The sequence below is a fragment of the Panicum virgatum genome, chromosome 7K, assembly GCF_016808335.1.
Source record: "Panicum virgatum strain AP13 chromosome 7K, P.virgatum_v5, whole genome shotgun sequence".
In the NCBI taxonomy this organism is placed as follows: Eukaryota; Viridiplantae; Streptophyta; class Magnoliopsida; order Poales; family Poaceae; genus Panicum; species Panicum virgatum.
Genome location: NC_053142.1, coordinates 49,517,107 through 49,544,794, shown reverse-complemented (window position 1 = coordinate 49,544,794; position 27,688 = coordinate 49,517,107). Strand labels below are relative to the sequence as shown.

At 47.6% G+C, this 27,688-nt stretch overlaps 2 protein-coding genes, 1 long non-coding RNA gene and 1 pseudogene across 3 annotated transcripts; 3 read left to right on the top strand and 1 right to left on the bottom strand.

The window, feature by feature from the left end:
- Nucleotides 1–7,427: 7,427 nt before the first annotated feature.
- Nucleotides 7,428–11,772, top strand: LOC120641976 (BRAP2 RING ZnF UBP domain-containing protein 1-like). The gene is made up of 12 exons (XM_039918328.1): nucleotides 7,428–7,840; nucleotides 7,930–8,045; nucleotides 8,132–8,240; nucleotides 8,345–8,459; nucleotides 9,121–9,218; nucleotides 9,871–9,977; nucleotides 10,213–10,462; nucleotides 10,538–10,591; nucleotides 10,707–10,850; nucleotides 10,954–11,018; nucleotides 11,232–11,286; nucleotides 11,400–11,772. The coding sequence occupies exons 1-12, from the start codon at nucleotides 7,478–7,480 to the stop codon at nucleotides 11,547–11,549; spliced, it is 1,626 nt and encodes a 541-aa protein (XP_039774262.1). The 5' UTR covers nucleotides 7,428–7,477; the 3' UTR covers nucleotides 11,550–11,772.
- Nucleotides 11,773–15,344: 3,572 nt separating this feature from the next.
- Nucleotides 15,345–17,127, top strand: LOC120641975. Its single transcript, XR_005662462.1, has 2 exons — nucleotides 15,345–15,604; nucleotides 17,048–17,127. It is a non-coding gene; the product is annotated as an uncharacterized LOC120641975 (long non-coding RNA).
- Nucleotides 16,362–20,457, bottom strand: LOC120641974 (annotated as a pseudogene).
- A 2,948-nt stretch (nucleotides 20,458–23,405) lies between these two features.
- On the top strand, nucleotides 23,406–27,151 carry LOC120641973 (glycerol kinase-like). The gene is made up of 4 exons (XM_039918327.1): nucleotides 23,406–23,772; nucleotides 24,612–24,833; nucleotides 24,921–25,887; nucleotides 26,707–27,151. Exons 1-4 carry the CDS (start codon nucleotides 23,633–23,635, stop codon nucleotides 26,947–26,949), a joined length of 1,572 nt encoding a protein of 523 aa, XP_039774261.1. The 5' UTR covers nucleotides 23,406–23,632; the 3' UTR covers nucleotides 26,950–27,151.
- Nucleotides 27,152–27,688: the final 537 nt, after the last annotated feature.

Here is a 27,688-nt window from a genome sequence, read left to right as displayed (position 1 = left end):
CATATCATGCTTCTTTTCATCATTGTCCACTTCCTCCGGTGCATAGCGGGCAAGCTCGATGAACTGGTGGGTGTACTCCTCTACTGACTTATTTCCTTGCTGTGTGTACTCATCCGCCTTGCGCTTCATGGTGTCCGTGGGAAGGAACTCCTTCACAAATTCTTTCCAAGTGATGGTGGAGGCATCTTTGGCAGCGGCACAGTAGTTTTCCCACCAAGCTAAGGCAGTTCCAGTGAGTTGGTGAGCTGTCAGAAGAACTTTGTCTTGATCTTGGCATTCGAACGGCTTGAGCTTCTGCTGGATCACACGCAACCAGTCATCTGCATCCAAGGGTTTGCTGGATCCGGCAAAGGTGGGTGGCTTGGTCTTCAGGAAAGCTGTCAGCTTGTCATTCATGGTCTGCTCTCGTGGCCGCTTATTGACGAGGGCATTGGCCAGGGTTTCCAGTATGAGGGTCTGGTTGTGTATTATTTGTGCTAGGTCCCTGAGGGGTGGTGGTGGTGGCAGTGGCACTTTTCCTTGGCTTCCTTTTCCTTGCTGGTCTACCTCCTGGTCTTCCTGAAGAGGGCCCTGTCCGTTAGGCGGTCCTCCCGCGCCAGGGGCTGCAGGGGTCCGACTATGAGAAGCTCTTGAACCGTGTCGGGACAACATTTGTAGATTGGGTAGAGTCTTTGTGAGACTAGAATTTATGATTAAGTGATGTTTAAGATATTTAGTTCGTATTTTTGAAAAGTCAGAATCTTCCTTCTGCCGAAAAACACACAAACAAGCACACAGAACAACAAGCACAAATAACTTTATTATTGCAGGGGGGCTACAATACTGGGGCAAGGCCAAACGCATACTACACGACCGGGTACAAAGGCCACACTTAAGGGTACAACTTAAGCCATAGGGGCTGGGAGGGTACAACAATAGGGTGGCTTCGGGGCATGCTACTCGCGGGGCGAGCCTTCTTCAGAGTGTGCCTCCAGGGGAATGAGCAGTCCTTGCTCGTCGTCCTCTAGGTTTCTGTTTTCTCGGGGTTTCTCAGGAGCCTCTCCTTCGACTGCAGCACTTGATCTTTTAGGATTCTCAGGTGGAGCTTGTGGGGTCCCAAAAAGTAGTCCCCATCCTATGATGGGTGTCCCAAGTAGGACATGGTTTTCCCCAATTACCGGGACTGGCGTTCCACTTCTGGTCCATTCTTGCATACGCCGGTCCCGGGCCTGCCTGAGGCTCTCCTGTGCAACCGCTTCTCTACTGACCGCGGCTGCGGCTCTTGCCTCGGCTTGAGCCACCCGGATCTGATGCATCCTTACCGCGAGCTCTGTTTGCTCGGCCCGGTGGGTCTGCTCCCTTAGGATGCTGGCTTGCTCGTCAAAGAGCTGATCCAAGGAGGCTAGGTAAGTTGCCAATTGGTATAGGGGGTCCTCTTCATGGTGGCGCCATTTCAGGCTTCTCATGCGAGCCTCCCAAACTGAGGTTCTAATGGCCGGAGGAAAGAACCTCATTGGTGTGGGGACGAGATGTCCTTAAAAAATCCGGCACAGATACCGGAGCGCCTTCCTGACAGCCAAGGGATAGGTGTCTTGGTACCTAAACCCCGTGGCGGTAACTCGCCAAGGCCGGATGTCGGGGTAGCGGTCACTTTTGGCGATGACTAGGATTACCCTGCAGCGGTGAGTACCATGGTGCTCGTACTCCCTGCTGTAGTACCTTGGATGTTCCGTGACGCCCATACTCTCCAGGGCATTGATCAAAAGGCTGGGGAAGCCAGGTGCAGCTTGACAAATGCCCTGGGTCCATCCTTCCTCAGCCATCTAAAAAATAAAGATAGGGTGAGCAAGCTTTGAACAAATACTTGGGTATAAAAGGGGATAGACGGTCTTTATTTCATCACAGGGTTGGGTACATAGTTCATGGATACATTATTAAGATAGTGGTTCTAGCCTGGATATACTACTCTCTACTCATGGGGATGCTTCCTGAAACCAGGTGCGGCGCTTCTTTGGTGGAAGGCAGTGCTCTTCATCTTCGGTCTGAGTACTCTTATCCCAATGAGTTTCTTCGGGTTCTTCTTCTAACATCCCGGCTTATGTCCTGGGCGCCTCATGGTTTTGCCATTGAGTTTGGAGAGCGGCTAGGGAGTTCTCGGCTCGTATGGCTCTTATCCGCTGTACTTCCATATCTTGGATTGCCTTTTCTGCCCGGCGGATTTGGTGCTTCAGTTGTGCCGCCTGTTCTTGGTAGAGTTGGTTCAAGCCAGTGAGGTAGATGGATAGGTAGGAGACCGTATCTTCTAATTCTTCTTCTTCCCTTCCAAGTCCCCTCATCTGGCAATCCATGTGCGTCCTCTTCCTCCAGTAGGCAGAAAGAATCCCATAGGAGTCTGCTGGAGGTGATGCTAGTAAACCATACGCAGGCGTCACAGGCCTTTTCGGGCAGCCTTTCGGTAGGTGTCTGGGAAGCAAAAGCCAGTGGTGGAGATGAACTAGGGTGCCACGTCAGGATAGCGGGTGCGTTTTCCCACGAAGATCATCAAATCGCACCGAAGGGTGCCCATGGAGTCGTACTCCTGGTAAACGTACTCCGGTGGATCCACAACTCCAAGGCGTTCCAGGTTGAGTAACAACTACTTAGGGAGGTCAGGCTCTGCGGGGCAGATTCCGCCACTCCATTCGTCGTCAGCCATCTGGAACCACGCAAAGGCCAAAGGTAAGTGTTGTGTGGAAAGAGGGGCTAAACAGGGAGGGTTCTAGGGGGAATGGCTTAGAAAAGGTCCTCGGTCCTAAGGGTCATGTCCTACGGCCAACCTACGGCTCTGATACCATCTGAAGCGTCCCCACATAAGTAGAGACTAGATGTGATACAAATATCAGTCTCAGGAGGCTGATAACACATTTATTCAACAGATGGTACAGTCACCGTACAAACCTCCAAGGAGGCGAACACTCGATACAAACGATAATAAGTAGTAAAACAGTTACGGTGATACACCAAAGTACGACCCAGACGGTCTCCAGCTCGGGCTCAGAGTGATGCGCTAGCAGAAACATCTTGCAGAGGACCAACACCACAGGTAAAGTTGGGCGCGGACGCAACCTCTACTCAGTGTCTTCAACAACGAAATCGGGATCTTCTTCTGAAGAAAAACCACAAATATATATCGGGTGAGTACAAAAGTACTCAACAGGTCCAACCCCATCCACGGTGGGGGTATCACAGATATGCATATGATAAATCAAGGATAAGGCTGAGGTTTATTTGCAGTAAAGCTAGGTTTTACACATGCAGGGGTTTATTTTTTTAAAAGAGTTTTCTTAAAGACGTTTCTTGCGTAACCGAACAATGAGTGGGGTTGATCCTACACCAAAGACCCAAGTTTTAATGCTACCGGACTCCTCATCCGCAGTAGCTTGTGGCACAACTGCCGGACACCTTCCAAAAACAACTCACACCACGAAAACATCCCTCCCAAAAGTCTAGTTGTGTGACCAAACCGTAACTCGCTCAATGCCGTGAGCACGGCTATTCGAATAGGTTTTACACTCTGCAGAGGTGTGCAACTTTACCCACAGGTGGGGTACCACAGCACGATCACCTTAGTGTCGGTGCAGGTCCCAACAAAGCCATTACCCACCTTAGTTAGACCTGGCTAGCCAACACGGACTAAACCAAGGGGCCATTGACCTAATACTGAGGTTTAACCGGGGCATAAGTCACCATGATCTTATTCCTTCTCCTTGGTCACCCGTTGCTCTCAGCTCTCCTGATGACTATCAGACTAACTAGTGGGGTTTATGCTAAGCCGTTGCCACATACAACGGTCGAGTGGTTTGCACGATAGTAGAGTTAGGCAAGATGACACATCAACTCGGTCCTTAATTGTGTCAGGATGGATATCTCCCAACCTTCCTGCTCTACCACAACGGTACGAGCCTCCAACGCATGACAATCCACCCAGAGAATGCCATTCATCCATTTCATCTTAATATTTTATTCTTTATAACCCAACTTCCCTTTTCGAGTTTGTGTTGTGGAGCGGGTGAAGGAAGCTTCGTCTTCTGAGGGACCGCACGGCAGGGACCAACACATACATATAGGAATTCTTTGTAAAGGCCTCGTAGCGTCCCTATGCAATCACACCTCGAAAGTGTGGTATTGTGCCTGATCAGCACATATGCGTGGTTGGGTTCAAAGTTCTTCGGAACTTTTACGCGAATTGTGGTGAAAGTGTACAACCTCTGCAGAGTTAAAACTAACCGGTTAGCCGTGCTCACGGTCAAGAGCGGCTTGGACCCTCACATGATTAATAAACTTAAAGATGGATAGAAATCACATTCTGGTTATTTCTTGTGGCCTTGCTGAGTACCGACCATAAGTGTACTCACCCTTGCCTACTGCCGCTCAGAAGGAGAAAGTTATGGTGGAGTCTATTGAAGATGTTGCTGAGTTCTAGGCGTACGCAGCCCCCAGTCGATTGCCTGTGAAGTATGAAGCCTTCGTTTCCAGGATAAGTTGTATAACTCTGATAGTCTTTTATTTGTTTTATTTCTCTTTTTCTAAATACTGTTACTGATTATTCACTTATGATGTCTCTATATGTATGAAACTTGATCCTGGCATACATATAGTTATGCATTCGGTTTTGTCCTTAAAATCGGGTGTGACAACATACAACGGTCGAGTGGTTTGCACGATAGTAGAGTTAGGCAAGATGACACATCAACTCGGTCCTTAATTGTGTCAGGATGGATATCTCCCAACTTTCCTGCTCTACCACAACGGTACGAGCCTCCAACGCATGACAATCCACCCAGGGAATGCCATTCATCCATTTCATCTTAATATTTTATTCTTTATAACCCAACTTCCCTTTTCTCAATACTCACACATTTTTCTTTTTATAAAACATGTTGTAACCATTTTTTTGAGTGTAATAAAACGAGTACCGGGTCCTAAGCGGCGCTCTAGCAGCGATCAACATCCAAACAGAATAAATCATATTTAGAGATTAATCTAGGTGGTCAAAGAATGATTATAACAAATCAAAGGGTGGCTATCCAACCATATTTTCAGTAGTCAAAGCATATGCAATTTTGTAAAACAGGCCAATAGGTTGTGTTTATAAAACTGGGTCGAAATACGCAATTAAAGGACGAGGTTGAACTTGCCGTCTTCAAAGCCTTCCGGGAGCTCCTGCTCGCGGTATAGTTCTTCAGGCTCCGGCTCGCGGTACTGCTCAGCGAACTCCTCGACAGGTTCTCCCTCGTTCACACCGGTATCTACGACGCATACAAATAAACACACAATAAATAAAAAAAAAATATTTTATCGTCGAGCTCGAATCAGAGAAAATTAAGATATGGAGATAGGGATAATATTTTTGGGTGATTTCCTCATGGCACTGCCAAAACCATATTAGAAATAACGCGGTAAAGTTTCGGGGTGATTGGGAAGGGGCGGCGGCGCCACGAGGGCCGGCGGGCGGCGCCACGAGGGCCGGCGGGCGGCGGCGCTGTGGGGCGCGACGGCAGCCATGGGAAGGGGGAAAACGGAGAGGGTGGCGAGGGGAACCTATCCCCGCTCTCACCTCGGGCGGAGAGGCAGCGAGGAGGCGGCGCGACTGTGGCGGGCGGCGGCCGGCTTCGGCATGCGTGGCGGTGGCACTGTGGGCAAGTAGAGGGGGCGCGCGGCGGCGGGTGAGGCGGTGGGGGTGAGGAGCTGTGCGAGGAACCTATTTATATGCGGGGGTAAGGCGGTGGAGGAGGGAGCACGATGGCCGGCCGACCGGCGGGCATCCCAGCGGCCATTGATGGTGTTTTGGAGCGTAGCGCGGCGTCGTGGAGTGGCGGCGCGGGCGGCGAGGCGGCCACCGGGCGGCGAGGCGGCCACAGGGCGACGGGACAGCTCGTGCAGCGAGGAGGCGGTGCTGTGCAGGGGCGAGTGGCGCGGCAAGCTTTCCGGGCACGCAGAGCGCGTGGGGCGGCCGGGAGCAGAGCGTGCACGTGGAGCAGGAAGAAGGAAGGAGAAAGGAGAAGAAGGGAGAAAAAGAAAAAGAAAAGGGGAAAGAGAAGAAGAAAAGAAAAAGAAGAGAGGGAGGAAAAAGAGAAAAGGAAAAGGGGGCACCGGCGGGATTCGCGGCGACGGTCGCGAGCCAGTCGCGGCGTCGACGAGAAGCGACGCACACGAGAAATGAGGAGAACAGGGAAAATTAGACGGTGGCTGATGCGGGTGCCGGGACGGCGAATCGCCGGGAAAGGTTTTGGGAGATTAGGTGTTTCGAAAAGATTTGAGCTCCACGATGCAAAATAAAATTTGTAAATTATTTTTAGCACGCGATTTAACTTGGTGAATTTTTTTTGAGATGTTACACCGCGGCGGGGATTGGGTTGAGCAGCGACAGCAAAGATGGGGGAGAGTGCTCTGCGAGCCGCATCGTCACCGGAGACGTGGGCAAGCGGAGGTCGCGGGCGCACGCGCCGGTGGTGACCCGTGAGCAGCGAGCTCTAGGGCGCCCCATGAGCTGAGACCGCCGCCGAAGGGCCCGTGCCCCCCCCGCCACGCAGGACCCCGTGCCATCGCCGGTGGCTCCGACTCCGGCTCCAGCTCCAGCTCCACCAGGCGCCGCCTCCGCAGCCCGCCTCCGCGCCGACTGCCTTCCTTCGCCGCGGGGCCGAGCACCGCCGCCGGCCGCCTTCCTTCGCCACGAGTCGTCGTGCGGCCGAACACCGCCGCGGGTCGTCGCGTGGACGCGCCGGGGGAGAGGAACGCGAGGGAGGATTGGGTCGAGGAGAGAGAGGGACGCATTTTTGCGTCCTGCCTCGCTCGATACCCAGAATGGGTGTCTTGTTTGCCTATTCGGTTGGAGGATGATTTCGGTTGGCAAAAACACTGTGCGTCACCCAAAATGCGTTTGGGTCGCGGTATGCGTCTGCTGTTGGAGACAGTCTTACACCATCATCAATCATCAATGGCAGCATTTTGATTGGGACAAACCAATTGGAGCAATAGTGTACGGGATTTAGCAGTCAAATCTCATTGCTAGATAACTATTTGATCTCATAGCTTTCTTTTTCTTAACATCTATAGATCTTGTTCGCGTCGTAATAAAAGGTTTTTTTAGATTATACAATACAACTAAGACACTCATAATGTACGCACACTCACATCTATGAATACACGTACGCAAACCCTACCCCTCTGAACATCTTCGAAGACTGAGCCGGCAAATCCTCGAGATTGATGAAATCACCACAGGCGCCTCGCTGTCGACGGGAACGTTGTCTACCACTAAATGCACAATGCCATTAAATCTCAGAATATTCGCCAAACCGAGGACCTCAGGTGCTACCGATGCTCTTGTAACCACTAAAAGATTAATTACACTACTATCCTCATGTCAAACTTATTTGGTGGAAGAAAATCGCTAATAAAAAGGAGAACAGCCAAAAAGAAGGGGAAAGGGCCCAAAAGCCCAGCGAGCCCAGCCACCATGTTCGTCTTGCGGATCCAGTCCGTCGACTTCCTCACCGCCCCCGCCTCCCCGGCCGCCGTCGCCGCCGACGAGGTCGGCACCAGCGGCGGCGCCACCTCCAACCCACTCTCCCCGATCTCCAGCCACCCTCCCGCCTCCACCATCACGTCCTCCATACCTCCACTGGAGCTCCCCGGCGCGACCTCCGCGGCGTCCGCCCGAAGCCCTAGGATCCACCACACCCGCGGCGTCATCCACCTCTACCACTCGTCGTCGTCCACCTCCAACACCTCCTCCTCCTACGCCTCGGCCGTCGCCGCCACCTCGTCCTCCTCCTCCGGGCCGGCCGCCCCGCAGCCCGCCTCCGACTCGCTTCTCCCGGTAACTGCTCTCCCTCGGTTTCTCTCTACTAGTTCTCGCGTGCTCGTTGTTTGGCGCGCTTACGTCTAGTTCCCTCCTGTCACTTGCAGCCATGGCGCGGCACGCAGCTCCTGGTGCTCGCCGTCCCGACGCGCGTTTCGCCGGACGACTTTGTCCGCTTCTGCGGCCCCTACCTCGAGCGCGCGTCAGACATCCGTTTCGTCAGGTGAGCTTTCGGCTGTCGCTTTCCTTGAAGCAAATTGCGCCACTCTCTGCTTGTGATTTACTTTCCCACGCTCTTGTATCCTGCAGGGATGATGGAGTGGAGGACCGGTACAGTGTCCTAGTGGATTTTGAGGATCAGAAGAGCGCTGATGGGTTCTACCTGGACCTCAATGGCTGGAGGTTCTCATCCTCGGAGGTTGCTAATATTGTCAATTGGATTTCAGTTTTATTTGCTGATCATGTGCAAGACCGTTGCTAAATTGGGAAGTGCGCCTGATTTACTCTTGTTCCATGGTGTAGGGAGAGGTTTGCCATGTTCTGTTTATAGCAGCTGTGCAGTATACACCCTCCTCGGAGGTTGCCACAACTCCACCGGTTGGATCCACCGAACTTCCCATATGCCCTGTTTGCATAGGTGATCTTACCTTTTTCCTATTTATTTTGCTTCCGGGCTTTGAAGTAAAATTCACAATCACGTGCAAATATCACATTTGAATTCTTGTTGTGACCTCTGATGAAGAGATTTATCGTATGCCTCTGAAGAGATTTCTAATGAAGAGATTTAGGCACTTTCTGTTTTATGCTTGGAAACTTAATCTCTGAGGTTGAAAGTCCTGCAACTTTTAAACTTATCTGTCTACGGAGTTGTATTTGCTTGAGACTTAACTAATAACCTTATTCCTAAAGTTTTTCCAATGACTACCAATTTTGACAAAGTACTTTAGAGCTGCCTTCAGGGTGCAGTTCTCTAACCTACTAGGATCGACAGTTTGATACCCATATTGATCACGTTCTATCAAAATGTGCATCCAAGTATGTTTTCAGAAAAAAAAAACTGGTTTTATGTCTTGTGTTGTTTAACCAACAATATGTGCACACATGGCACTTTCACAAATAGATGCTAACTTTCTGTTTTCCCGGCCATAGTTTGGATTTTAAATACCTTTCTATTTGATGCAACACTTCATTTGTTATTTTCACTTCTCATATTTTGTCTGTTGTTGTTTAACTTATGTGTCTTGTTTAGTCTTGCATGCCTAACTATTCTCTGACATCTTTATGTGTTAATTGTTCAGAAAGATTGGATCAAGACATCAGTGGGATTTTGGCAACTACGTGTGATCACTCCTTCCAGTGTTCATGTGTTTCAGTGTGGGTCAATTCATCTTGTCCGGTAATAAATGGTTGTTTTGCTCTTTTCATCATTTGCTCTTCTAGGGCAACACAAAATCTTTTGTTGCTGTTATTCTTTCCTTGTGTGATTTATAAATGCACTGGATTTGCAATTGCAATGAAAACTACATCATACAAAATGTCTAGTCATGTTAATTGGATAGTCTCTTTGCTGAATGGTAAATTTCTGGTTGGAACTATATAACTGTTCAGATATAACATTTCTTTAAGAATCTTGGGACCTTGCAGCTTACACGTGTCAATTTGATATTTTGATATCTTAGGCACCCACTAGGAACTTCCAGTGGCAGGGGCATATCAATAGTTCAATACTGATTACTGTAGCATTACCTCTGTCTCCATGTATATTCTAGCAAGTAATTGCACTGCAAGGGGGGCAAATATTGAATGGTCATGACAGAAGTACTCCTAGAGACATTATACTGACATACATGGATCATATAACACTGCAACTAAAAAGCAACCGCTCCTTATGTACTCCAAATTATTATCAGTATTCAAACTCGAAATATTATAGAGTTTCCTGAATCCTGATTGCCTCCAGTGTATCGAGAACTATTTCCTTCCATTATCACATACAAAACTTTCTTCAGCATGAGCTCTGCCTTTACCCATAGCTGTTTCCATTTCAGGTATGTCAGTTTTGTCAGAAGCAGTCTGAAGATTCTACTTGCTCTGTTTGCCAAACCTCCAGAAACCTCTGGATATGTGTGATTTGCGGTTTTGTTGGATGCGGAAGGTATGCCATTACCTACTGACTTATTGTCTGATGTAATGACTGATGGGTATTCATGTTAAAGTATTGTGCATAATTACTTAGTGGTCAGACTGCTAGATGGAAAGACATACAGTTATAATGATGTGGGACATTTGTTGTCATCAGAAGAATTTTGATATACACAGCTTGGGGGTTAGTTCAACCTCTTTCTACCTGCCCAGTTAACCTTGCCCTTATTGGGTTCCCCATGTTCTAGGTATCAAGAAGGCCATGCAAAACAGCACTGGAAAGACACTCAGCACTGTTATTCACTAGATTTGGAAACACAGCGTGTTTGGGATTATGTTGGTGACAGTTTTGTCCATCGATTGAATCACTCAAAAAGTGATGCAAAGCATGCTAAGTTCAAGTCAAAATGTAAATACTCTGGGGATGACTGTGTGAACTGCTCGTGCGATGATGACTCCGACATGGGTGGAGCTATGTTCAGCAGCAAAGCTGAAACAGTAAGAATTTTAAATTCACTTGATTTGATTTACTCCATCTCTTTTTACAAATTATGTGCATGCTCTTCTTTATAGATTGTGGATGAGTACAATCGGCTCCTGGCAAGTCAACTTGAAACTCAAAGAGAGGTGCACTCAACTTACCTTCTAAGTTTTTTTGGCTATTGGTTGTATGAACTTCGTTAGCCTGTTGAATTTGCAGTTTCTCTCATGCGTTCATCTGCCATATTGTTCATATTCACAGTATTATGAGGGCCTTTTATCTGAGGCTAAAAGAAACAAGGAACGTGTCATTTCTGAAGCTGTTGACAAAGCTGTAAATGATAAGCTTCAAGAGCTCCAAGATAAGCTTGAGAACCTAATGGTGGAGAAAAAGAAAGTTACAGATGTGAGCATTTTGTCTCATGCATGTTTATCAAGCCCAACTAGTTGTTAGCATTCAAACTCTTGACTCCCTGCATTGGCGTAAATTTTCTGCCTCTCTCTTGCAGATGAATGAAAAACTCACTAGGAGCCAAGACATGTGGCGTCAGACATTAAGAGATATTGAGGAAAGGTATGTTTGATACCTTCTTTGCAAAGAAGAAATGGTATGATTATGGTTTTAAAAACAGAAATAATACATAAATAATACTGTTGTATTATAGATGGCATCATAAGTATATTTTTAAGTATTAGTTTGGTGAAAAGGTTGCTGGCTCTATTATTTTTTCCCCGGAGACCAACTTTTCCTTTTTTTTTTGTTTAATCGATAAATATGCACTCCCAGGGAAAGAACACAGTTGAAGTTGAAGGATGAAACAATTCGTGATCTGGAAGAACAGGTGCTTGTCATTATTTTTCTTGTAAAGTATTCCTTTTCAGGGGCTATATTACTAGTTCAGTGGTAGTACAAGGGCCACTCGTTAATGGATGTTGTGAAAAAATTTCGTTGCAGATAAAGGATTTCAAGTTTTCCATTAAGTTGCAGAAGTCAATAGAGAAGAACGATGGTGTCAAGGGTGGTACGCTGGTGCCACTTCCTACGGTTTCAGATTCTGGAGGCAAGGGTAAAAGGTCATCAAGAACAAGCAAGAGGAGGAATTAGTACCCTCCTGCAGCTATCGTACATAGTGGTGCTTTGGTTGTTGACTACTTAGCAGCTTATAGTCCTGACTGGAGGCTTGCGTGTGTAGTAAGGTCCTGCTCTGATGGAGTGCGGATCAAATGTGATGTCAACGTCATATATCCTTGAGGAGGAAAAAAGTGTGAATACAGACTCCCAAACATTTTTTAATTTTGAATACAGTATGCAGCTCATTTGTAAAACAGTTTTGGGCAAAGAGGCAGCTCATTAGGAAAAAAATTGGGTGGACACCGGGCGCCCCGTGCGACCCCCCGCCCGCCCGATGCTCGCCTTTTCCAATCGGACGACCCTGCAGACGCTTGCAGTTCGGCTCCCGCTTGCTCCCGCGCAACGCAAGGCGCCCGCTCGGCTTCCGCTAAACTCGCTCGCTCGGCTCGCCTCCTTTTCCTAGCCTCGGCTGAAGCCCTAACTGGCGTTCGCGTGCAGCGACAGTTCGGCGACGGACGCGAGGCCCTATCCGGCGACGGGCGAAGGGGATCAAGCGGCGGTTCACGTCACCCGTGCGAAGCCCTACCTGGCCAGGTGACGCTGCTAATTCGCTTCATGTTTCTCTCGCGTTTTTGTGCCTCGCGTTATTTGATTGCTTATTTCAGATAGCTTATTTCAGAGCTTGTAATATGGAGCTTGCAATTCTTTTTGTGTGCATCGTGGAGTTCCTTTGGTGAAATCAAAGCAGAGTTGTTATCAGTTAGGAGAGTGAGTACTATTACAGTATTTTCAGAAAATGCAACCGAAATTTGTGGCCTAAAATATATGGTTTTATTGCAACAGTAATTGTTCTCAATGTTCTGTCAATACTTGCAAGAAAAGAAGTATCCGAGACAATAATTCAACATTCTGTATGTGGGCAAAGAAGGATCCCAGTCAACAGTTATTTATTTTCCAACAAATGAGAGAAAATCTCATGTTCAAGAACATCCATATTTATTTCAGAATAATATCTTTTTTTGTAATACATCCATACATTACATTGTACAATTTGAGAAGTTCACTACGAGAAGCATGAATAATTTATGTATAGTTCCATGAACATCACATACACTGTACAATTTCCTAACTACACTCTACAATTTCCAGGTTTTGGAGGAGCTGCTGGTTGGTGAGTCACCAGGCTGGATGTGGTTCAGCCTTGAAATGATTCATGCACACATCGTGAGATCAGCATTCTAGAATCCCAGTTCATCTTTTTGCTGTTCTGGTGGAATCCTTTTCGTACATGGTCCCCGATTCCTGCAGCAACAAGGTTGATGCACACATTGTCAGATCACTATCAACAGACAACAGTCTTATTAAGTCAAAATCGAAATTCATACATCACTCGATTCCACAATGTTTCATAGTTCACATCAATGCCAATTAGATAACAAAAGCATGAACATCACCCACATCATTTAATTTGCAGGAAACTTCGAATGGAAATGGGGTTATCCTCGTATCAAAAAAAAAATGCAGGAAACAAAACTGAATGCCAGCACAACGCAATTTGTTGCTACGTGAATGGAACTAAAGCAATTCGATTCCACAATGTTTTTATGACTATCTTCGAATTTCTGAATGAAGCTGAACAGCAGGACAGTTCCACCATAATCGTACAAGGATATCTCATTCACAGGATTCAGGCAACAGCAGAAATCATTTGTACGATCACCAGTTTCTCAGTGTTCCTCCTGAACAAAGATCACAAGAAAACGTAAGAACGCAGGACAAGCGTTGTATGGCAATCGATCAGCTAGCCATCGAGCAAATCGCGAGTCCTACAGAATTCAGAGACCTCTTCACGTTGACACCGCCTAATAACTCACCAATCAGGGGGCAGTGATGGCAAGCGCGGCGCTCAGAAATTCGGGGGCGCGGCTGCCGGCAGCGAGGCCTCGTGCGCTCGGGTGTGGAGGCACTGGAGGAAGCGGGGGCGTGGCGGAGGGGAGCTGGCCGCAGGAGACGTTGGGCCGGCCGGAGTCCGCCGCGGAGTCGGAGGCCAGGGCGAAGGTGCCGAGGCCAGGCAGGGACAGCATCACCGGGGAGGGGGCACCAGTGGGAGTGGGCAGCGCCGAGGCCGCTCTTCTCCCGCTCCACCAGCTCCTCGCTCGCCGCAACGCCGTGAAGTGTCCCGCCGCCGCCGCCACCGCTCGCTATTCGATTCACCGAGCCGAGGTTGCGCGCAAGCCGATCCCCCTGACGGAGCCGAGCCGTTCACTGTGCCATCTCAGGATGCAAGCGGCGCGGGCTTTGCCGCGAACCCGCTGGGCCAGCCCGCACCATGAACCCACCTAACCCGCGTCGCAAACCCGCATAGCTGAAGAGGTCCTCGCGGATATACCCAGCGGCGCATCGCAAACCCGCGTCCGCGCTCTCCAGGCGCTGACGCCACTTCTGGAAGTCCATTTCGGCGCTCCGCTTCGCGTCAAGGGAGGACGTCGCGCCGCGGGACAGCAAGCAGTTCAACGCCATCGTCAACGCGATACTCGCCCGGCGCGTTGGTGGCGGCAGCACCTGCATCGACGCGCTGGAGATCAGCACCGCCCGCTGGCCGATGCGGGCCCATGCCGACGCGTGGCTCCGGTTCGCCGCGGCACCGCCCGTGGCGCCGCCTCCGGTCCGGGGCCGCAGCTCCTCGGCGAGCTGCCAAGACACGCGAATGCCGCGGCGATCAGACTCAGACTCAGCCTGGACCAGGCAACGCTCCAGCTCCATGGCGGTGTTCCGTGAGCTAGGTGAGCTGTAGCTCGTCAATCGTCATCGTCGCGTTTGCACACGGCTAGGGCGTCGTCGTGCTGCCCGCGGCGCCATGAGCTTGCTTGCACCTTCGACCATCGTACTTCTGCAAAGACACTCGTTGATAGCATGCGGCCATATGCGGGTTGCCACAGAGCCCACAAAAACTAGCGGACGCGTGAGGGCCGCCACTTGAGACTGCATATGCGTTTGCGGCAGGTGCGGACCCGCGGCGGGCAGCCCGCAACCCACCCCGCCTGCATCTTGAGTGCCATCCGTCAGATCGTAGAGGAACGGCATCCGGGATGGGGTCGCACAGGAGGTGGGGTGCGCCCGGTGTCCACACAATTTTTTTCCTCATTATGTACACCCTGCTTCCATAACGTTCTACGGTTCTAGACTTCTAGCACAAAGAGGGGAGAGAGAAGTGCAGCACCAGTCCCACTTGGATAATGCATCCTGTTAGCGGTAATGTGGCACTGGGCAGTGTGCAGGCAGAGTATGATTTTTTTAAATAATATTATTTTAATAGTTAATCGCAGAATTAAATACTAAAATAGAAAAATTGTAAAAATAGGTGTATGTCGGCTCTTGAGGAGCCGACTACTGTCCTATAGGCTTTTGGGTAGCCGACAGGCACAAGTCGGCTCCTCCATAGCCGACTAGTTGCACCACTGTGAATCGGGCCCCCGCCACCGTGGTCTGTCGGCGTACAAGCCCAGTCGGCCCAACAAGGGGACCTGTCGGCCACTGAGGGGCCGACAGGCCTTATCGGCCTGATTAGGGTCTAGTCGGCCCCTCAAGGGCCGACAGATCTGTCGGCACTTAACCCATGCCTTTCACTTTGACCGTCCGCCTAGATCGAGATTCCAGCCCCCGCCGCCGGTCTCCCACCGCCAGCTCCGCCGCCGCCCCTCCACCGGCCGTCCCCGGCCCGCCACACCGCCGGCGCCTGCCCCATCACCGGGCCTCCCCGAACCTCGACGCCGTCGGAGCCCCTCACCCCCGCGAGCGCCTCCGCCCCCCCGACCCGCCAGCGCCGTCGCTGCCCCGCCGTCTACCGCGGCCGCGCCAGCAGGGGGCGCCGCTCCTCCCTCGCGGCTCTGCCCGTGGGAGGCAGGGGGCTGCCGCCCCTCCCTCGCTGCCCCGGGTGTGGGGGCTTTGCAGGGGGCCGATGCCCCGCCCCGCCCGTGGGCGGCTGCAGGGCTGCCCCGCCCCGCCCATTTGCAAGGCGCGGCTCCGTCTTCGGCTCCCGCAAGTCCGACAACTCTCGCAAGTCCGACAACTCCATCGATCGATCGAAGGTGAAATATTTAATTAAGTCTTATTTAATTACAGTTTAGTTACACTTAGATTAGTTTATTATAGGTTTGTCATGGACGCCGTCGTGTAGTGTAGGAATGACAGTAATTTAGTTCTTTAAAGTGTTACAATAACATGATGTGCTTCTAGGAAATTGAAACCAATAGATTGTATGCACATGATTGAATGCGTTGATAATTAACTTTGTTTACTTGATGTTTGTGAGAGATTTTGAAGGCAGTTTTATAACTACATTGGAAGCACATGATTGTATGCACCCGTTTGTTCATTGTTTTGAACCGGTGAAATGACTTTTCCATAGCTATTATTAGAAATTGAAGTTCATGATTATGTGTCGTTATTTGTATTGTGATTATGTATAATTATTGCATAGGAATACTGATTTTATTTGAATTAGTTTTATAACGTCATTCTTTGTTCGCGGTTGGGTTATATAAAAATTGTTTAAGGATGTTACATCTAACATACCATCATCTAATGCATTACCAGGATGAGTTCTGAAATAGTAAATATAAGAGTTCATTATGGCAATGGATTCATCGATTATTGTGACTACGGAGTAGATTTGAGTCAGTTTCAGTACATAGATACAACTGTGACCAATCCATTGCACATGCGACATGCGGATCTGTTAAGTTGGTTGCATAATTTTCTGCAAGTGGACCCAAGCCACTGGACGATAAAAGTTAGTGGTGTTGTTCCAAGGCATCGTGAGCACGGTTGGCGGTGGGAATTAAGTTGAGCAACTCGAAATGTTGGCGTGCATTAGTTCATATGGCTACGAACAAAATGAAATTCCCCCTTATTGTGCTCGTTGAGCAACAACTGGCTAACGAAACTCAAGGCGAGAGTAGCCATGTTGGTCCTGCAGCTGAGGTGGTCGCTGAAACCGATTGGCCTCCTAAAAATTCTGCTGCAGAGGATCAGCAGTCGCAGCCTGAAATTTAAGAAATATATTTTTGATCAACTGTCCAAAAAAATCACAGTATAAAAATAAATTCGTTTACTGGAAAGTTAAAATTTCGTTTCTAGGTTGCTGGGTTGCGCAAATCAGGGGACCTGTCGGCTCCCCAATAGCCGATAGGTCCTTATTGCGCAAATCAGGGGACCTGTCGGCTTCCCAATAGCCGATAGGTCTATTGGGCCGACTGGGGAGTCGTACCGACTAGGCTGTCGGCCAAAAAAGGCTAGTCGGCTCTTCGGAAGCCGACAGGTCTACTAGGCGCCGATAGCCCCCCGCGTACGCGGTCAAAATGGCCGCGGGGTGCCGGGGAGCCACGTTGGAAGTCGGCTCCTCAGTAGCCGATAAGTGGCTAGTCGGCTACTCAATAGCCGACAGCCACCTATTTTTGCAATTTTTCTATTTCGGTATTTAATTCTGCAATTAACTATTAAAATAATATTATTTTAAAAAAATTCGGCAGAGTATTCCCCAGGCTGACGTCTTGATCAAGCTGTGGCGAATTATGGCGCAGGCTCGACCTCAGGTTCAAGCAGGATTCAGGGAAAAAAAAGGTTCTTTCAAACAAAAAAAATCTTTCCTTAAAGAATATAAAAAACGGTGCATGAGCAGCAGGCTCCTACTGAATAATTGATATATGTTTATCAGGGACAAGAAAATCCAGTTTGCAAAGGCAGGCTAGGTAACTGCTATAGCATTTCACGATTGTCACTCTGTTTCCATGCTGGTGGGCTGGTGGCGACTTAATGCCAATGCTGCAATCTACAATTTGAGCATGACTGCGCGTCCACATGGATGGGAAAAGGAGAATGCAATGGTGGCCCAAAATGCCAGCACAAATGACGCGCAAACCACATAAAGGATCAAATCATCAGGCGTCTCATCCACATTTTCCGGTGCAGGGGCAGCACGACCTGACCCGGGAGAGCCAGAACACACATTCCCCAGAAGTGACAAGTTTTGGAGGTTCTTGTTGCCTATGTAGCTATCCATGCTAAACGAGGCAAACTGGCCAGAGTCCGGTATGCATCCGGACAAGTTGTTGTAGGCCACCGAGAACACCTCCAGCGACCATAGCTGAGACAGCTGCAAAGGTATTGGTCCATTTAACTCATTGTGGGATAAGTCCAAGCTTTCTACGGCGCTCATGTTTGCAAGTGATGCTGGAATTCTGCCACTAAAGTGGTTGTTTGACAAATTGAGGGACTTGACACGGGTCAGATTCCCTATCTCCCAAGGAATCTCTCCTGACAGCATGTTTCCAGATAGATCAATGCCGAACATCAGATTGAAGAAGTTACGGCTGTATGCGTAGATATTCCCTTTCGTCGAGAAGGTGAAGCCTTGCAGGTCATAAGGAGTGTCATACATGAAAGGTGGATCATCATTGTCCATTCTAGAAAACCCGGTTCCGAAGTAAATATAGCTGAACAAGGTCTGAAAATCAAGGTCATCTGCATGATATCCGAATGAGATGACACCGATGCAGGGTGGTATGGAACCTGAAATTCTGTTGTCTGATAAGTCAATTATATTTAAGTACTGGAGATGTCATATGTTTGGGGAGATTTGGCCCCCAAACCTATTCCCACCCAATAGAAGAAGCCTAGTTTGAGCAAGGCTGTGTATCCAATCAATACTGCCGTGGAACTGATTATATCTTAGGTCCAGAACTGTAATATAGGAGCTGTTGAAGAAACCACGGGAGAATCTTGAGAGGGAGTTCCGAGACATGTTTAGCAAATACAATTGTAGCTCACCAGCACAGTTTGGTGTAGACCCTACAAAGTTGTTGTCTGACATATCTAAAATCTGAAGACTAGTTAATTTGCAAATAGCTGGATAAATCTCCCCACTTAAGTTATTACTAGCAACACTCAAAACTTGAGGTGAAAGACCCCAAAATGAAGTATCGAGTTTGCCAGACAACTTATTATCATGTAAATCCATAATTACCGGGTTACCTGAGAGATTGTTAGGAAGTGTTCCTTCAAACTTATTGCTGCTAAGGTATATTGCCTCTACGGACAAATGACTAACCCCACCAAAAATCAAACCTCCAAGATTGTTATTTGAGAGCTTCAGGATTGTTAGATAGGGACGATCAGTGAATAAGCAAGTTGGGACCTCTCCTGTAAATTTATTGTTTGAGAGGTCCACAATTAGGATGTTGCTAATGTTGCACAATGATGGCGGCAGATATCCAGAAATGATATTATTAGAAGCAACTAGGACTTCCAAATTTGGAAACACTGAGCTGATGTTGGTTGGAAGCTGTCCGACAAAATGGTTACTAGAGATGTTGATCATTTCGAGAGCAGATTGGTGGTGCCACATTGGATCTATTGATCCTACTAGTGAATTACTTGCAATGTTCAGATAAACAAGAGTCGCTATGTTTGCAAAGATCCAATTGGGAACACTTCCTGTCAGGTTATTGTGAGACAAATCAAGCATTTGCAGATGATGTTGCGTGCCTAGGAAATTTGGTCCCTCAATGATGCTGTCATCAATTTTACACCCAGAAAGCACTAGTGATCTCAGTTGAAATGTAGGTGCTAGTCCATGAAACTTCACATCAATAGACAAATCACTGTTTCCGGACAGGTCAATCTTCTCGAGCATGGTGCAGTTTCTTAGCCAGAAAAAGTGAAATGCTCCACTTAAATTATTTCCAGATAACTTTAGAGCCCGTAGTGCTGAATAAATATTTGCAAATGAGCTCATAGGTATATGCCCTTGGAAGAGGTTTTCTGAAAGATCCAAGTATTCAAGGCGTGGAAGCTCAAATAAGGATGATGGGATGCTTCCACTCAATTGATTGGATCTTAGATGCAATTCTCGCATGTGCTTGAGATTTTTGAAAGCTGTTACATACACATGTAGTATAATTAATGCAAGGAACACCCACATAAAAGAATGTTTACTTAGTATTGTTGTACCTGTATTTCGAAGAGTACCGCTGATATTGCTTCCAACAAGATTTATGACTTCAAGAGATGTCAATTTGCCGAGTGATCCCATGGTATCATTCCCAACGAAACTGTTGGCACTGAGGTTGAGATACCGGAGCTTTGTCAACCCTTGAAGACCTGAGGATCGGAGCTTTCCACGAGTTATGAATAAGCTGCTTTGGTAAAAGGTAATAATCGCTTGCACGTAAAATCTATAGGAAAGCTGAAGCTGAAACTTGAGTAACTTCGACCAAATCTATAGGAAAATATAGCAACAACTATACTATACAACATATGCACTATCAACATATACTTCGTGGTTAATTCAATAAAACAAATTTGGTATCGTAAATATTATTATTTCTTTCTTTCTATAAGTTTGGTCAAAGTTTGCCAAATTTGATTTAGGACAAACCTAATACGACATGTATAAAAATAGAGGGAGTACATACCATCAAGATTTTGTAAGCAAGCGTGATTCCAAGATAAATCCAGCAGCTGAAGCTGACGGAATAGAGAGAAAACCGTCAAATTCAGCTTCCAGCACTCACTTCCAGTGATAGAGTTCCCTTGGGGAGCATACATGCTGCTAAGGTCAAGACCTGACACCCGAGGGACCTTGCCGTCGCATGTGACCCTTTCCCAAGAACAGCAGTCGCCGCTCTGTCCCCATGAATCAGGGACTATGGAATCTGCCTTCACCAACGAAGATCGAACGTGCATAAGAGCAACCCTCTCCTCGGCGACGCAGCCGCATGCCATGTGAAACATTGAGTGCAGCGTGCACAGGATGCAAAGCATGGTCTGAATGTAGCTGCTCATCTTTTTGGCTGCTAGGCTATAGCTCATGGAAAGACTGATCGAAAAATGTTTTTGCGTTCGCTCCTATCGATCTTTCAGGTGCTACTTATATGCAGCTGTTTCATGTTGAATTCCGGCATGTTTTCATCATGTCAGGAAACGGATGCGTGGACGGCGGACGGTGGTGGGTGTCGATTTCTGCGTGGTTACCATCTGCTGCCCGGAGCCCCGCACCATGATGATCAAGTTGAGGACAGCTCGCCCTTCCTTGACACATTGATTCCCGTGGCACCCGATCGACCATCTGACGTTTATGTCAGGTCAGCCATGTCGACTTCAGACTTCTCTTTTCATTAACGTGATCTTATCAATGGAGATGTGAATGGAAGAAGTTCAAGGCGGAGGAGCTCCTGCACGTCCCGTTTGGATAATGCACTATTGTGGAGTAAGTGGCAATGCGAGCAGGCAGATTCCCCACTCTGACGTCTTGATCAAGCTCGCTCCAAGACCACTTGGCAAGCCTGACGCGAGACTACTGGATGTCACCGTGCACCCCCGGCCGACGAGCTCCGTGAGGTGCACGGCGGTGCTAGTCTGCAACTGCAAGATCGCCTTCAAACTCCGGCACTAAGACGAGATCAAGTGTTGGAATGCGTTAAGGGCTCAAGTTCTTGTATGAATTAGTTTCAGCATCTTCGAGCAGAAAACTGCTGTGCTGTGGTAGAGTCCTCCTGCTATCTCATTTACACGTTGCTGGCCCATTGTAAGCCCGTCTATGGCCCATTCTGTGAATCCTTAATGCTAGACTTGGTGCTGTCGAAAATTTGTCCTAAAAAAATAGAGAATAAAAATAATGCACGGCAGTCATGGCAGGCAGGCACCGATGAGTTTGGTGCAACTCTCCCAGCTAATAATATCCACCCACCACTTCCCAAATCATTCCGCAGTTTTATCACCATCATCCCTCTTCATTCGCCGTAGATGCTGAGCGAGCCCTTGATCTGTACAGGTTGCCGGACGCAAAGGCATGTTTTTGGGAGACCCTGTCGCCGTGGTCTCGCCGGAGCTCTGCCAATGAACTGCCGCCATCTGATCGGATTCGGCTGCATCAGACAAGATCCAGCGGAGCAGGACGGTAGCAGCCATATTCTTGTGTGCTCGCCGACGCTTGCAGCTTGCACTGCCACGGGGCCTGCATATTTTGTATTCCTTCACAAGTTCAGACTTCAGAGAAGTGGTTCAACAAGATAATGTTTTTGCCCATTCTACGCTATCCTATTCCATGCCCAATTGTTGCCTCTGACGTACCTTCTGCCGAGTGCAGACAAGGTTCGCTGAATGCGCTGTCTGTCTCCATCGCTGAATGCTAACTCTGCACCCTTGCAGGATTCGACGAAATTTGGCTATAACTTGTGAGTTCCGCGGTGTTTCCAGCTAAATTTGCCCTTCCTATGTGGATTCGTCCTGATTTTTGTCACGTACTCGGTACCAAACTACTAGTGTCTCTTCTGAACGTGCAAAAAAGTATACCAAAAGAGTTTGAAAACGGGAGGTCACGACGGGCTTTGGCGTGAGAGCGGAGGATCCGTGCCGCCTGCGGCAGGTTTGACTCGTGAACCAATCAGGCAACTCTTTTTTTTTTTGAAAAGGTAAATCAGGCAACTCTCAGTGTCAACTGTCAAGTATGCGAATTGACGGACCGTCTATGAGACTGATAGCGAAGAACAGCCTGAATTTTTCTTTTGTTTTGGAAAATGATTGCATCTCCCCTATTTTAATTCCGATCCAGACACACACTGGCATTACTTGCAGCAAGCAAAGTCCATGGACTCTCGTGCACCTGCCAGTCTGCCACGCTTCCCCCCGCAAGTAGCAATCGGCAGCACGGGCTCGGGATGCCAATGCTCATGACGCTGAGCTGAAGATGCGATCTCAGCTCGTCTTCATCCGGATAAGATTCGGCAGGAGCCCGTTCTCCAATCCAACAGCAACACACGACGAACTAATCCGATGCTTAGACGCCATTGTTTTTAGGATAATCCCCGTGATCGCCTGCTGCACGGTTTGTCCGTCGCCGTGGACAGACCAATCAGGTAATCACAGCCAGTCAGCAACCCCAAGCCGACGATATCTCAAAAAAAAAATCCCAGCTTTTTCGGGGCGCGGACGCCAAGAATACCGGCGCGGAGCCAGCGGCGAGCGCGAGGCGCGGAGCGGATAGGGAAGAGCAGTGGAGACAGCTCGACGGTCGCGTTGCCGTTGGTAAGCTGCGGTTAAACCCATGCCCATACCCGTAATTATCCATCCTCATATTACCTATTCCCAAATATAAGGGTAATTATCCAATAGATGTGGGTATACCCAATGGATAAAAGAAGTCTAAGCACTCCACCGGCTAGCCGCAAAGGGAGGGCTCCCCCGCTACTCTATCGCTGTGGAGCTTGTAATCGATATGCCAAAACCAATTAATCAAAAATAGAGTACAACACAAGGGTTCAATCGGCGAGCTCGTGATGCTGCTGTGCTTCTTCATCACTCGTATCACAGAGCAGCAGAGCAGAGCATCAGAGAGGGATGAGCATCAAGCAATGCTAGCTAGTGCATGCCAGCAGGCAGACGTGACTGCGTGAGGAATCAAACAACAAGGAAGGATAGCTAGTGCATGCCACCAGGCAGGCGTGACCGCGTGAGTAATCAAGCAACAGGGAAGGAAGGAAGAGTGCGCGGAGAGGGGTCTTGATGGCGGCGATGACGACGAGGCCCCGGTACGCGACGGCGCTGGTGGCGGCGTGGACGAGGCGCGCAACGAGGAGCGCGAGGAGCGCCAGCGGCTCGTAGCGCGCGAGGCAGCTGTCCAGGCGCAGTGCTAGCTCCGCCACCGTCTCCATGGCCGTCATCGCCGCTGCTCGCGGCGCCCGGATTCGATCGGATTGGCGTGGTATCCCGGATAACAAGTAAAATAAATATTATCCTCGCATACTCTATCCGTATCCGCACTGAAACGGGTAATCCATACCCTCCCCAAACAGTATAGGTATGGATGGTGGATATCCATTGGCATCTTGACTCGACGGCCATTGACTTCCCCGCCCACCTTCTCCCCGTCTCCTTCCCAGTCGGATCCGTCCCCCCGCCTATAAACTCTCGCTCTCTCCGCCTCCCCGGGGTCCAGCTCCCAACTGCCACCGATTTGTTTGACGCCGCCTCGGGTCCTCCCTCCACACTCGGCGGCCGCTGCTCCCGACCTCCACTGCCGATCTCCGTCCTGCCTCGCTGCGCCGGCGAGAGGGATCATGGCGGGGGAAGGGGAGGAGGTGTACGTGGCGGCCATCGACCAGGGCACCACCAGCACCCGGTTCATCGTCTACGACCGCCACGCCATGCCCGTCGCGTCGCACCAGCTCGAGTTCAAGCAGCACTACCCCGAGGCAGGGTGAGTGTGGGCGCGCCTGGGCGCGTATCGTGTTCTCTCGGGGGTGGGGATCGGTTGAGTAGCGTGTTTGCTTGGTGTGTGATCTCGGTCAATTCTGGACCGTTGGTTGACTCGGGAGGAATTAAGGAGTTGCTAGTTTAGAGATGACAGCTTTGCGGTTCTAATTCTTTGATTTAATTGCTTGAAAGTTCGCTATTGACGTTTAAGACCTGTATTAGTCACATGTTTGTCCAGTTATATGTACTTTGATGACTTAATTGGCAAATTAGTGTCCTATCCATTTGCAACTACGGCCATGTGGTGCTCTTGTGAACTTATGAGTAGAAACTTAGATGATCATTGGGTAATGTTTACTCCTACATAGTACATACTACAGCGAGAATTATTCTAAAAAACATATTACCACAAGTTCCAAAAGAATTCATGTGAGGTCGAACTCTTTTTGTGCTAGATCAATTCAGTGCCTTATCAGTTACCCTTACCTTGTTCTTGGAATAATGTCTAACTAATTATTCCGCTCCAAACATAGTACTATCTTTACTATCATGATGAACTTTCAGGATTGCTGACCTTCATACCTGTAATTTTGGACAGATTGTTCATACCTGTAATTTTTGTAGATTTATAGGAATGCCACATATTTTCTTCATTTCATTATTATTGTTCCCGTTTATATGTGGATTTGTAAAAGGAAAAATACACCATACCTTTTGTCATGCTTTTTTATGCATTTGGTTTGAGCTAATGTAATATGTATGAATTTCACTTTCTTTTGCTGTCAGTTTATTTTCATTTAGGTCATGATCTCTGATATTGTTCTGTTTATTGTGAACTACAAGGTGGGTTGAGCATGACCCTATGGAGATTATAGAGACTGTGAAGGTGTGTATGAAGGAGGCAGTTGACAAAGCCAAAGATGGTAAATACAATGTTGTTGCTGGCTTGAAGGCCATTGGGATCACAAATCAGAGAGAAACCACTGTTATGTGGAGTAAGTCCACTGGCCTTCCACTGTACAATGCCATTGTGTGGATGGATGCTCGCACAAGCCCTGTTTGCAGGTCTTCTTTTTATCCATCACTCATTTTCTGTTAACATCTTGGTATCGTCGAGTCTTCTCAAGTTCTTATCATACTTCAAATATCCAGGAGAATGGAAAGTGAGCTGTCAGGCGGTAGAACCCACTTCGTGGAGACATGTGGGTTGCGAATCAGTACCTATTTCAGTGCTACGAAGTTATTATGGTTGATGGAAAATGTGGATGCTGTCAAGGATGCAGTACGAACTGGTGACGCGTTATTTGGCACAATAGACACCTGGTTGATCTGGAACCTTACAGGAGGTGTTGCTGGTGGGCAGCATGTCACTGACTGCTCAAATGCATCTCGAACGATGCTCATGAATCTTAAGACACTTGATTGGGATAAGCCAACACTTGATGTGTTAGGAATTTCTGCAGCTATTTTACCAAAAATAATCAGTAATTCAGAGAAAATTGGTGTGGTTGCCGACGGGTTCCCCTTGTCAGGTGTCCCCATCTCAGGGTGTCTAGGAGATCAGCATGCTGCTATGCTTGGGCAGCTATGCCAAAAGGGTGAAGCGAAAAGCACATATGGGACTGGTGCTTTCATCCTTCTTAACACAGGGGAAGAGCCTACCCAGTCCTCCCATGGTCTTCTTAGCACCATTGCCTACAAGCTTGGCCCAACTGCACCCACTAATTATGCTCTTGAAGGATCCATTGCAATTGCAGGTGCAGCAGTTCAATGGTTGAGGGACAGTCTTGGAATCATTCAGACAGCAGCTGAAATTGAAAAGTTGGCTGAAACTGTGCCAGATTCAGGTGGCATATACTTTGTGCCAGCATTCAATGGGTTGTTTGCACCATGGTGGAGGGATGACGCAAGGGGGATCTGCATTGGAATCACAAGATTCACAAATAAGGGCCACATTGCTCGAGCGGTACTTGAGAGTATGTGCTTTCAGGTGAATGATGTCCTCAGCTCCATGCACAAGGATGCCGGAGAGGCAGGTGAAGTAAAGAGCGCAGAAGGGGAGTTCTTGTTGCGTGTTGATGGTGGTGCTACCGTTAATAATCTTCTTATGCAGATACAGGTAAAGGAAAATTTCTCCTTCCAAGTTGCTTTACGAAATATAAAAACAAATAAAATAGCAGTACATTTTAATGAAGCATCTATTATCTCACACATATGAATACATGTTTCACATAGTATCAAGTCTGAAATTCTGAATCAGAGCAAGTAACATCACTATCTAAATTTTACATCACCTGAAAAATTCACAATAATCTTTTTTTAATAACGCTTTTCTATAGTTGCACCTATGGCTTGCTGAAAATGGATAAATGCAGGATATTGATGCACAATAGTGTCCCTAGTTGACTATTTCCATTTGAAATTTAGGCCTAGTACGCCTTGCTGAAAATGGACAAATGTAGGATATTGATGCATAATAGTGTCCCTATTTCCATTTGGAATTTAGGCCGAGTATTTAAAACACCAATCTTTATATTGTAAGAAAATGAGTGCCTGCTTCTCTAAGGCATGCTTGTCATTCAGAATTCAGAACAGCAGTAACAGCACTCTGCTGTAGCTTCGTCAGTGTAAAATTCTGCATTAATTATCTGTAGATAGAACTGCAGGTAGAATATAGAAAGCTGCACAAGTAAGGATGCAAGTCCCACCGTTTTTGAGTTATTGGGTCGACCCAAAATTTGATAAAATGAACTAGAATGGCATGCTACGTAATTAGTTTGGAAGAGAAAATGAACTAAAATGACAAACCCAAAAACACCAATGGGTACCCACTTGCATCCCACAAGACATGAGTTTCTTCTTTTAATTTGGGGGAATCAAGAATTTTCTTTAAGTTTCATCACAGCACAAATAATGTGTTTTAAGCACCCACCTGCAGGCTGATTTGTTGGGAAGCCCTGTTGTCCGACCCGCTGATATAGAGACAACAGCCCTTGGAGCTGCATATGCTGCTGGGTTAGCTGCTGGAGTCTGGACAAAGGAGCAGGTGTTCGCGGGCTTGCACAAGGAGAACACAACAATCTTCCGCCCAAAATTGGACGAGGATCACAGGAAGAAGAGAGCTGACTCATGGTACAAGGCGGTTTCAAGATCATTTGACTTAGCCGATCTCTCTCTTTAGATTATCTCACCTTGTTGCACGCTAGGTACCATCAACCCAGGTGGTTGTCAGCTCGTCCTTGTTTGTCAATGAATAAAGTGGTATGTGTGCATTACTCCACTTCTGTGGGTTTGTTCTCTGCTTTCTTAAAAATGAAGCTTTACAGAGATATGCCAGTTCTTCACAGAGATTCTGAGTATCCATCATCTTTTAAGTTGAACTATCGATTGCTTCTCTTGTACTTATTAGTTGTTCCTTAATATCCAGACATGGACTTTTTTTAAAAAAAATCAGCAGTTTACCTGCACATATTTTAGGAAAAAATCTAAATTACTCCCCTAAACTATAACCAAAGTCTGGATAACCCCGTAAACTATAACTTGGTTCAATTTATCCTCTAAACTATGCAATTTAGTTCATTTTACCCCATGATACATTTTGTCTTTTTTGTTTCTCTATACACAAGTTGAATTTTATTTTCAAATTTTGCAGAGTTGTAGTGGACATTACAATACACATTAAAAAATTTGTTATAAATTTTTCATCATTATTTTTCATATAATTTTGAACGCCAATGATTAGTTTATTATTAAAAATTGTAACCTATCAAAATGATAATAAAAAATTATGATGTATTTTTTTTAAAGATGTGTTATGATGTGTACTATCATCTTGTAAAATTTCAGCTTAAGACTCCATCTATGCAAGGAGAAATGAAAAAGACAAATTATATTAAAGGGTAATTTGAACCAAAGTGCAT

Excerpts from the sequence above, each read along its gene's own strand:
- LOC120641976 (XM_039918328.1), top strand. The coding sequence starts at position 7,478 with ATGTTCGTCTTGCGGATCCAGTCCGTCGACTTCCTCACCGCCCCCGCC. Across the intron at positions 7,841-7,929 it reads CCTCCGACTCGCTTCTCCCG|CCATGGCGCGGCACGCAGCT; the intron begins GTAACTGCTCTC and ends TGTCACTTGCAG. Across the intron at positions 9,219-9,870 it reads GGGTCAATTCATCTTGTCCG|GTATGTCAGTTTTGTCAGAA; the intron begins GTAATAAATGGT and ends TTTCCATTTCAG.
- LOC120641973 (XM_039918327.1), top strand. The coding sequence starts at position 23,633 with ATGGCGGGGGAAGGGGAGGAGGTGTACGTGGCGGCCATCGACCAGGGC. Across the intron at positions 23,773-24,611 it reads CAGCACTACCCCGAGGCAGG|GTGGGTTGAGCATGACCCTA; the intron begins GTGAGTGTGGGC and ends GTGAACTACAAG. Across the intron at positions 25,888-26,706 it reads ATCTTCTTATGCAGATACAG|GCTGATTTGTTGGGAAGCCC; the intron begins GTAAAGGAAAAT and ends ACCCACCTGCAG.